Source organism: Elephantulus edwardii, unplaced genomic scaffold, assembly GCF_000299155.1.
Source record: "Elephantulus edwardii isolate Elephantulus edwardi_28Jun2011 unplaced genomic scaffold, EleEdw1.0 scaffold00087, whole genome shotgun sequence".
NCBI classification, from domain to species: domain Eukaryota; kingdom Metazoa; phylum Chordata; class Mammalia; order Macroscelidea; family Macroscelididae; genus Elephantulus; species Elephantulus edwardii.
Window position 1 is genome coordinate 797,940 of NW_006399837.1, and position 10,705 is coordinate 808,644.

General features: G+C 52.0%; 1 protein-coding gene across 1 annotated transcript in view; it reads left to right on the forward strand.

The window, feature by feature from the left end:
• Nucleotides 1–1,925: 1,925 nt before the first annotated feature.
• STK11IP (serine/threonine kinase 11 interacting protein) overlaps nucleotides 1,926–10,705 on the forward strand; it is a 29,602-nt gene continuing 20,822 nt past the window's right edge. The window contains exons 1-14 of the mRNA XM_006890309.1: nucleotides 1,926–2,005; nucleotides 5,863–6,068; nucleotides 6,248–6,322; nucleotides 6,578–6,673; nucleotides 7,006–7,113; nucleotides 7,248–7,319; nucleotides 7,795–7,921; nucleotides 8,113–8,216; nucleotides 8,332–8,427; nucleotides 8,624–8,665; nucleotides 8,784–8,930; nucleotides 9,069–9,153; nucleotides 9,682–10,011; nucleotides 10,211–10,416. Of these exons, the coding sequence (XP_006890371.1) occupies nucleotides 1,945–2,005; nucleotides 5,863–6,068; nucleotides 6,248–6,322; nucleotides 6,578–6,673; nucleotides 7,006–7,113; nucleotides 7,248–7,319; nucleotides 7,795–7,921; nucleotides 8,113–8,216; nucleotides 8,332–8,427; nucleotides 8,624–8,665; nucleotides 8,784–8,930; nucleotides 9,069–9,153; nucleotides 9,682–10,011; nucleotides 10,211–10,416 (1,755 nt within the window). The 5' untranslated portion in view covers nucleotides 1,926–1,944. The remainder of the gene's footprint in view (nucleotides 2,006–5,862; nucleotides 6,069–6,247; nucleotides 6,323–6,577; nucleotides 6,674–7,005; nucleotides 7,114–7,247; nucleotides 7,320–7,794; nucleotides 7,922–8,112; nucleotides 8,217–8,331; nucleotides 8,428–8,623; nucleotides 8,666–8,783; nucleotides 8,931–9,068; nucleotides 9,154–9,681; nucleotides 10,012–10,210; nucleotides 10,417–10,705) is intronic.

The following is a 10,705-nucleotide window of genomic DNA, read 5'->3' on the forward strand; positions in this document are numbered from 1 at the left end:
GGCACAGGACAGAGCGGAGTTTAGGGCTGTTGTACATAGGGTCGTTATGAGTCGCAGGCGACTCGACGGCACATAACAACAACAACAACATGGTAGTTAGGTGCTGTGTGTAACGGAGCGAGTCCCCGGAAAAGACCACCGAGCCAATTAGCCGAATTAACAAAGTTTATTTCGAGTTCGAGCCTGGGCTCCCGCGTGCTGACACTGCAGCATCCACCCGAGAGCCCCGAGACCAAGCGAGTCCTCCCTTTTATACTTTCTTGCTTCTTTGTCTAGCTACACAGTTTATGATTGGTTACTTATAGCAGTTCTAGTACTAGTTTGCTCTTTATTGGTTAGCCATAGCTCAGGGAGGCAGTTTGGACACTTGTTTGAGCCTAATGGTGGGGAAGCAGCTTGGAGACCTATTTGAGTCTTACTGGTTACTTCAGACACAGGGCTGCAGAAAAAATCCCTTATGTCCTTGAAGAGAGTTCCACTTTATGGAAGTCTGCCAGCAGACAGAGTGTGGTTTATCACAGGTGGTTGCTCGCTGGAAACTACGCAAGCGAGTGGGATGGAGGTAGCTGCACTTTGTCAGAAACCGAGTTTTTGGTATTTGATTCTTACACTGTGGATGCATAATGATTCTTTAGAGTTTTCAAGACTGCAACGTTTGGGAAGCAGATGTTTGTTGTTACGTGCTGTTATGAGTCACAGCACTATCCTTCCGAACCCTGCTCTATCCTGAGCAAATATCATTGTCTGAGACACCTACCTCCATTACACTAACTGGAAAGCAGATGTCATGCCCTTCTTCCTTCAGAAGTGCTTCTAGGTGGGCTTTCCTTGACTCACGGAACAAAATTAACCTTCAAAACCGGTAACTTGAGATCAGGGGGACTACGTCCCTATTCCTATCATCAACTGGTTTATAATATGGTGGTTTGACTGTCTTCTGTAGAACACCATTAAAGCAGCCGTCTCTAAAGACCCAAAATTCTCTTAAAAGGTCTTTTTCTTTATATTCTAGATGTCTTTAACGCCAGTGTTTCTAAAGGCTGGAGAAAGCTGCAATGCAAACTCATCACCAAGAACTCGTAGTCTCAGCTGTATCAAAACTGAGTGACCTTCACAAGTAATCAAAACAATGAGCTTGTTTTGATTTTTAAAATGCGTGATTATACAGTGGTTCTGAAAAAAACACAGTAAAATGGAAGGACCAAGTACACTTAGCGCCACACTATCAATCGCTGACGTGTGGGAGCTTGAGATCTTTGCAGGGGGGAAAAAAGATCGCTTGGAGACTAAAGGAGAGGCAAAGAGGCCCCAAACAGAAATTGAAAAATCTTCTTGTGACATATAGGTTGGAAATCGTTCGCTTTGGACATGGGCTTTCCTAAATATTTCGGTTCTCCAAATTTTGCTTTTCCACCCAGTCTGCAAACATGTCTGGTTTTCCTCACTGGCACCGGGGCCGCCGCGAGAGGAGAGGACGCCCAAGCAGCGCGGGGCCCCGGGGCGGGGCTGAGATGTAGGGGCCTCGATCGGGGTGCCGAGCCGGACACAGAAGCTGCAAACCCCGGGGGACCGCCCCTACCCAAACCCTGCAGCACCGCCCCATCCGCCACATTCCCCGACGTGGGCGTGGCTTCCGGCAGCGGAGGCGTGTCTTTCCGCTGTCCTTCCGGCTCGCCTTTTTTCCGGGGCGGGACTTCCTGTCCGTCATTATTAGGTGCCCGGCTGCCGAGCTGGTAGAACCGCGGGGCGGGAAGGTCGGTGTGGATGGCGAGATCTCATTTCCCTCCAAAGAGGAGTCAGGAGAGCGCTCTTCTTCACTTTCTTGCTTTTTCTTTTTCCTGAGACTAGGGCTTGCGCAGATGCCTCTGGCGTTCGGCACGACCACCCACCTGAGGCCCTTCCGCTTCCTCTTTCTCCAGGCTCCGCCCCCAGCGTCCCGTAGCCATGACGACGGCCCTGCAGGATTCCCTGGTGTGGAAGCTGGCGGGGCTGCTGCGGCAGTCCGGTGAGTGGACTTCCGGTGGGGCAGGGGCCAAGCAGTGTGTGCCTTACCTTCCGGCGTGACGCCCCCGTAAAGGTCACCGGACTCACAGCTGGCCAGAGTCACGGGGGTTGCATGCCAGAGTTCGTCCGTTTCTTTACTTCCCTCTGATCTGTTCGTCCTGGGCCAGCTGCAAACAAATGTCACCTGTCTTCGCCAAACCATTTGTCATCCTAAGCCAAACTCCAGTGCCTCTTGCCTTTACGACTTCTCTGGTACTCTGTAAAGGGAAATGAGTTGGCTGGTGGTTATTTTAAGGCCTTGGAGCTAGGCGCTGTACATAATCGTCGTTAGGTGACAAGACTTTAAGTATGGCATAGGTAAAAACGTTAGATTCGGAGTGAGACTCACCTGGATTGAAATTCCAACACTTTTCCCCCCAAATTTGGCAGATTTGTTTAAATTTTTTTTGAGCTTCATTTTTCCACTTTAAAAAATGGTAAAATGGTTTTATTTACCTTAAAAGTTGTCATGAGAGAGCTCTGGTGGCCTAGTGGCAAGAAGCTGCACTGCAATCCCAGAGGTGTGCAGTTAAAATCCACCAGATGCTCTGCTGGAGAAGAAGGCCATCTCCTCCTGTGCCAGTCAGATTCGGTTTGATGGTACACACACACACACACACACACCCCGATTTAAAAAAAAAGTTCTCATGGTAATTTTAGTTTAACTTGCTGGTCTGTCTGGTACTTCTCTCACATTAAGACAGACTAGGAAGAAGGATTGGCCATCCACTTCTGAAGTAGCAGGCCTCTGAAAACCCTATGTACAACAGAACACATTTAGATAACAGATTGGCACAGGACAGAGCGGAGTTTTGGACTGTTCTACATAGGGTCGCTATGAGTCGCAAGCAACTCCATGGCACATAACAACAAACAACAACATAAAGCATGGGATCTCGAGTAGCCTAGTGGTAAGAAGCTGTGCTGCAATTCTGAAGGCACTGGGTTCGAATTCGTCAGTTGCTCTGTTGGGACAAGGTGGGCAGTCTCCTGTGTGATTTACTGCCTCAAAACCTGCTGGAGGATGTCATCTGAATGGCACACAACAGTAACAATAGTGTACAGCATGTAGGGAGCTCTGGTGGCCTAATGATAAGAAACTGTGCTGCAGTCCGAAAGTCACACAGTTCTAATCCACCAGATAGCTGCTCTGAGGGAGGAGAATGGGCAGTCTCCTCCTGTGTGGTTTAGTGCCTCAGAAAACCTGCTGGAGTTTTCGCTCTAGGTATTTTCCAACTCAGTAGCATACAACAGCAGCATAAAATCTGTAATACTGTATTTGCACATGTAACAAATGTCCAAAAATTAGTTGTTATTGTTGTGTGCCGTTGAGTCGCTTACGACTCATAGTGACCTTATGTACAACAGCCCTAAACCCTGCTCTATCCTGTGCCAATCGCACTGCCTCTGACACACCCATCCCGATTACCCCAGTCACTGAATCAATCCACCTCATAGAGGGTCTTCCCCTCCTGTGCTGTCCCTCTCCCCTCCCAAGCATGATGTTCTTTCCAAGGACCTGTCCCTCCTTACAACATGTCCAGAGTAGGTCAGACGAAGACCCAGAATCCTTACCTCCAAGGAGCAGCCTGGTTTAACCCTCTCAAGGATGAATCTGTTTTCTTGGCAGTCCATGATATATTCAATACTTTTCTCCAGCACCACAACTCAAAGGCATCAATTCTCCTTCTGTACTCCCTAGCTATTGTCCAACTCTCCGATGCATAACAAGTGATTGCAAAGACCATAGCCTGTATCAGAGACACCTTAGTCTCAAGAGTGACACCATTGCTCTTCAGTACCCTGGAGAGGTCCCTAACAGCAGCCTTTCCCATTGAAATACGTTTTTTGATTTCCTGGCTGCTGGTGCCAAGAGTGTTGACCATAGAGCCAAGCAAACTAAAGCTGTGTACAATCTCAATCTCTTCACCATCCATCCTGATGCTGCCAAGTGGTTCAGTGGTGAGAATCTTTGTCTTCCTGACATTGACCTCAATCCATACTGAAGGCTGCAGTCCTTGACCCTCTGCAGCAAGTGCATGAGGTCCTCCTCAGTTTCAGCAAGCAGGGTTGTGTCATCTGCATAATGCAGATTGTTGATAGATCTTCCACCAATCCTGACACCACACTTCTCATTGAGCCCAGCCTCTCGGATAATCTGTTCTGCATACAGGTTGAAAAGGTATGGAGATAGGATACATCCCTGGTGTACACCTTTCCCAATTTTGAACCATGCAGTGTTTCTTTCCCTGCTCTGTTCTGACGACTGCCTCTTGGTCCAAGTATAGATTCCGCATTAGCACAATCAAATGTTCTGGGATTCCCATTCTTCTCAGAGTCAGCCACAGTTTGTTATGATCCACACAGTCAAATGCCTTTGCATAATCAATGAAACACAGATAGACATTCTTCTGGTATTCCCTGCTTTCAGCCAATATCCATCTAACATCAGCTACAATATCCCTAGTACCATGACCTCTTCTAAACCCAGCCTGGACTTAGCTATAATTTCTCCCCTTAGTGCCCCTGGTATTTGTTCATTCTGTTGTTGTTATGTTCCATCAAGTTGGAACCCACTCATAGCTGACCCTCCAGCTGAATTTCAGAGGCTGCAAATCCCATGTGAGGAGATTGCTCATCTTTTCTGGCTATGGATTCAAGCTGCATGCTTTTGGGTTGGCAGCACAATGGATGACCTAGGATGTCAGAAGTCCTGTTCAACATGTGGTTGACATTTGACATTCGTGGTCGACCAAGTGTTGACTTTTAGTTCAGACCAAAGAAACAACTGGCTACTACTTTATGAGTTCAATTTCTCAACTGCTGTTTTGAACCTTAGTTTTCATATCTATTAGTTTATAATGCTTCTCTTTCAGAGATTCTGTGGCGGTTTGAATGAGAGACATGTCTAGATACCTTGCTCATTGTAGTCAATTAATCGTTGTAGTTTCTTTCCACTTTTGTATGTTGATAGACTCTGGAGAATTCTCTTTTATAGTTTATTTACTTCTGTCATATAGGGAGCTCTGGTGACCTATTGGCAAAAAGTTGTGGTACAATCCCTAAGTATGCAGTTCGAGGCCACCAGCTGCTCTGAGGGAGAAGGATGGGCAGTCCCCTCCTGTGAAATTAAATGCTTCTGAAAACCCGCTGGAGGGTCAGCTGTGGGGTGGTTTCGACTTGATGGTACACAATAACAACAACGTTATATGATTGAGCACACCTCTTCTAGATTGGACAAGTTCTTGATCTATGAACATACCCTAGTATGTTATGTGTAAAATCTCGACTGTAGGATTTGCTAACTTATTCACCAAAATCTGACATGAGTCTCGGGGTGAGGGATGGTGAGAGGAAGAGTGTGTTGAGAGGGGAAGTTGAGAGGAGGAGGTAGGTCTTGAGCTGATCAGATAGAAGGAGGTGCCTTAGACAATGAGGGGACTTGAACCAGGCTGACTGTATTTCTGGCATTGTGAGCAAAGCAGCCCTCTTGAGCAGAAGGGTCCCGCTGAGAAGGAGGAAGCATCAGTCATTTGGAATTTTGATGAAGCAGTTTCAGTTTTGTGTATCAGGCTGAAGAGTCCGCGTTTTATTTATTTTTGTTAAGATGAGTGGAACCATTGAAGACTTTTGAGCAAGAAAGGATGGAAAGTTAGAAGCATTAGTGCAAAATAAGCAGTGTGGATTAGAGTAGTTGAATCTTGGACTCACAAAGTCTGGAACTGATGAGTCACTAGCTGTCGGGCTAGAGTGAGGGCCATGGCCATCCATGATCAAGATTCATTGTGTCCTTCTTCCTGTCTGCCCTTCTGCCCCTAGGGGACGTGGTCCTGTCCGGCTGCAGCACTCTGAGCCTGCTGACTGTCACCCTGCAGCAGCTGAACCGCGTGTTTGAGCTGCACTTGGGGCCATGGAGTCCCGGACAGACAGGCTTCGTGGCTCTGCCCTCTCACCCCGCAGACTCCCCCATCATTCTCCAGCTTCAGTTCCTCTTCGATGTGCTACAGAAAACACTTTCACTCAAGGTTCTAGGGCTGGGGGTACCGGCAGTATATACAGTGGTGGAGGCTGGGGTGGAGCTGGGACTGGAGGGTGGGTGCCAGAAGGCTTTAGGGCCACGGTCTAGATCCGGTCAGGGCTATAGGAAAGGATGCTGAGGAGAGAGATCACTGTGTCTCTATGACCACAGTGCTCTTTCTTTCAGTTGGTCCATGTCCCTGGTCCTGGACCCCCAGGACCCATCAAGATTTTTCCTTTCAAGTCCCTGCGGCATCTGGAGGTATGGGGGCCTTGGGGAATGTTGGTGCACAAAACCCAGCTGGAGGCAGCTAGTTGGAGATGAGGAGGAAGAGCTGGATTCTTTGGGGAGGTGCTTTGAGTGTAGCTGTTGCCCCATAGTGATGTGGTTTCCACTTGCCCATTTACTGATTCTCAGAATTATTAATAGCTTTATCACCTTCCCCCTTCTGTCTCCTGGAGGCAGGGATGAGATCGTTGTCTTACATGATGTTCTGCCTTCCTTCCCTTGCCCCAGCTCCAGGGTGTCCCCCTCCACTGCCTGCGTGGCCTCCGTGGCATCTACTCCCAGCTGGAGACCCTGATTTGCAGCCGGAGCATCCAGGCATTGGAGGTGAGCAGGGTCACGTAGACTTGCATGACCTTGTGTTCAGAGCCACCAGGACCAGTCTCTGAAGTTCTCCTGCAGCCTGGGTGCCTTCTGCCTCCCTGCAGTGCTCTCCATCCTCCTCCCACAGCACCCTGCATCTCTCCACATCCTTTACATAGTGTAGTCAATCTTGTAGTGTCTGATTCCTCACTTGGGGGCCGGGATCTGGGTGTTTTATAAGTCTGCACCTCCAGACAAGCCCGGTCCATGGAGAACAGTGAGTGACTGGGTGATGGAGCAGGGCTGTGGTGGGGAGGGTGAGGATGGGGGTAGTGAAGCCCCTGTCTGCCCCTCAGGAGCTCCTCTCGGCCTGTGGTGGTGACCTCTGCTCTGCCCTCCCGTGGCTGGCTCTGCTCTCTGCCAACTTCAGCTACAACTCCCTGGCTGCCTTAGACAACTCCCTGGTGAGTGGCACAGCAGGAAGGGATTGGAGGAAGGGTCCAGTAAGGACTGGGACAAGGGTTTGGGAGGTGACAGCTGGCTGCCTGCAGGGTCTGTGCCACGAGCGCAATTCTTGGTCTCCTCTTCATCCTCTCAGCATCTCTTGTCAGCTGTGCGTGTCTTGAACCTGAGTCACAATCAAGTCCAGGCTTGTGAGGACTTTCTGATGGTGAGTGTGGCAGCCTGACTGGGCTGGCGTCTGGCCTTTGATGCCTCTGGCCCTTTCTCCTGGGCCCAGTCTTTCTCTCACCTGACTCCTGGGGTAGCGCCACATCTGGGAAGTAATAAATACTGTTCAGGAGCTCAGATCAGAGTTTAAATCTCACCTTCTAATACCTGCATGACCTTCCTTGAAAATGGAAGTCAGAGGAGTGTCTGCTCTTAAAGTATTGAGGTAGTGAAGGTTAAGCAGTTCAAATCCACCAGTCTCTCCACGGAAGAAAGGTGAGCAGACTTTGTCCCTTGGAGGTGACACCCTCAGAAACCCAGGAGCGTAGTTTCCATGAGCTGGAATCAGGTCCTCATCAGAGGGTGCTTTGAAGCGATTGTGACGTAATGCGTATCCTCCTGCCTAGAAACATCGACTTTTGTGACAGTGGTGGAGATCCCCTTTCTCACTCCCACCCCCACTGTTTGCCCCCCAGGACCTATCTGAGCTCTGCCATCTGGACATCTCCTATAACTACCTGCACTTGGTACCCAGATTGGGAGCCTCAGGGGCAGCGCTGAGGACCCTGATACTGCGAGGCAATGAGCTCCGGAGCCTGCTCGGTGTGTGGGGGCGTGGGAGTGGGGCACGTGCAGAGCAGTGGGGGCCGTGCTCCGCTCAGGGCTGGGCGAGGTGGCCTGGGCTGCTCCTGAGCCTCATTGGACGCACAGGTGGAGAGGAGGTGCTCTCCCTACACCACACTGCTCACCGCCGGAGTTCACATGCTCACCTTCGCCCTTCTCTCTGCCTGCAGGTGTTGAGCAGCTGCGGAACCTGCGGCATCTGGACGTGGCCTACAACCTGCTGGAGGGGCACCAGGACCTGTCACCACTCTGGCTGCTGGCCGAGCTCCGGAAGGTGGGATGGGGTGCTTTAGGGCCCTGGGAGTGCCCTCCTGCTGCTTTGTCCAGTGGTCTTTCTTGAGTGTGAGAGGACCCTAGGCCCACCTTACTGGCCTCTTCCTGCCCTGCAGCTCTACCTGGAGGGGAACCCTCTGTCGTTCCACCCTGCTCACAGAGTGGCCACTGCGCAGTCCTTGTCACCCCGAGCCAGGGACGCGGTACCCGGGGTGAGCGACTGTCTTGTATCTGCTCTCGGTCCCTTTTCCTGATAGTCCTCCACCCGTGCTGCACCCGGGTGCTCCTGTCCTACGTCTTCTCTGGGAGAGGGGCCTTTTCATGCTAATTCGGCTTGTATGACTTGGGAATGCACCCAGGGGCCCGCTCCCCCATGACATTCTTCCTCGATCCTTGATCTTTGTCCAGTTCCTCCTCGATGGTGAGATCCTATCACTCACTGATTTTCAGGTGAGTGTGGCGAGGGTGGCAGGGTGGGAGGGCAGGGGCAGGTCTGGAAGGACATGAGGGGCTAGCTTGAGGAGGTAGTCCTCCCTCCAACCTCTTTCTTCCTGTTGTCACGTGCTAGGCCTCCACCTCTTCAGGGCTTTGCTCTGAGGCACCCCCTGTTCCCTGGCCCATTGGGAGTACCCCTGAGACTTCAGGTGGTGCCGACTTGAGTGACAGCCCTTCTTCTGGGGGTGTTATGGCCCGACCCTTGCTTCGGAAGGTCAAGGTGAGCGGTGTTCCTGGCTGCCTTTGCCCGGGGCACCAAGCTGCTAATGGGTTAGGAATAATTGGGCCTTATCATTGCTGGCTGGTGGGTGGGCCGTGAGGGCTTTTTGTAGAGTGTCTCTCCTCATCCCACCGTCAGAGCCGAGTCCGCGTGAGGCGGGCCAGCATCTCGGAGCCCAGTGATACGGATCCAGAACCCCGGACTCGGGACCCCTCCCCATCTGGTGAGTCATCCTACCTCACGCATCCTCTCCTCTGACCCCAGTTCAGCATGTGCTCATCTTATCATTTCACTGGGCATGTGGCAGGAAGAATGTCTTCTTTGGTAGGACAAAGGGGCTCTTAGTTTTTCCTGTTTTCTTTCAGTTTAGGGAAGGGAGAAGAGACCACTCCCAAGCAGCCTCTCTCAGAGGGTGTTTCAGGGAAGTTTAATTTTGAGTGGTGTTAAAAGGTTATATATTAAAAGGGTTTTGTGGCCAAATAAGTGTGAGGAATGAGAGTGAAGCAGGCAGGGCGTCTTGGGACCTTGGTTATGCTCCTGCACGCATGTTAGGACGCCCGGAAGGAGCCCCGATGAGTGGTTCTGAGTAGAGATGGTACAGGAGGTGCTGCTGGGCGCCATTAGCCTCCTGCCAACCTCCACCTTATACTCCTTCAGACGCTTCTCCGAGCACCCTGGAGAAAGGTGGGGTGATGGGGCGCAGAGCCCGCAGCTTGTTCAGCTTTGTGCACCCCGTCCCCCCCACACCCAGGCTGGTTTGAACAGCAGCATCGGGAACTGGAACTCATGAATAGCTTCCGGGAGCGGTTTGGCTGTGACTGGCTGCAGTATAAGAGTCACTTGGAGACCTCTGAGAACCCCCCTGTGGCCACCCCCGAGACGTCTGACCTCAGCCCACTGCCCCTAGATGCCCCAGACCAGGAGCTTCCTCCTGGCCCTCCATCTCCAAAGAAAAAAGCCAGCGACTCTGGGGAGTCACCCCAGGAAACGGCAGCAGAGGTCAGGGAGGGGCCGGAGCCCCAGGAGGACCTGGAAGAAGAGGATGAGAAAGAGGAGGAGCAGGGACAGAACGAAGTGGAAGGTGGGCACTCTGGGACCCACTCTCCAACCCTGACCTGGGGGAACTGTGAGGGGAGAGGGGCCCAGAAGTGCTGGACTGTCTCAGGAGGGTTAGATGTATCCACACCTGGCAGTGGGCACTGGATAGAGGCCCATCTAGAAGGGTGGCATTTTTGGGTACCTCTCCCCCTTACAGGGCTCTTCTGTGGGTGATTCTGCAGGGGAGCTGTGTCGCCCTATGTTGGTATGTCCCCTGGAGGGGTCCAAGGGTGTCCGCGGCAGGGAACGCTTCCTCCGGGTCACCTCAACCCACCTGTTCGAGGTGGAACTCCAGGCCGCTCGGACCCTGGAACGACTGGAGCTTCAGAGTCTGGAGGCAGCGGAGGTGGAGTCTGAGAGCCAAGGCCTGAGGGAACCAGCAGATGGCGTGAGTGGGGTGGAGGGGTGCTGGGCCTGCTCAGGAGCTGGTGTGGACAGTGCTCCCCGTGTGCGGACAAAGGGCTGGGCGCTTCCCCACCTGTCTTCACTGGTGCTTAGTGCCTGGGACGGGAGCTGAGGGTGGCAGAAGCCCTGACACTGTGGGAGGCCGAGGACTTGAGCTGTGGTGCAGGTGTGTGGACAGGAGCTGTGATGCTGGGGTGTGGACGTGGATGGGAGCTGGTGTGTGGACGTGGACGGGAGCTGTGGTGCTGGGGTGTGGACGTGGATGGGAGCTG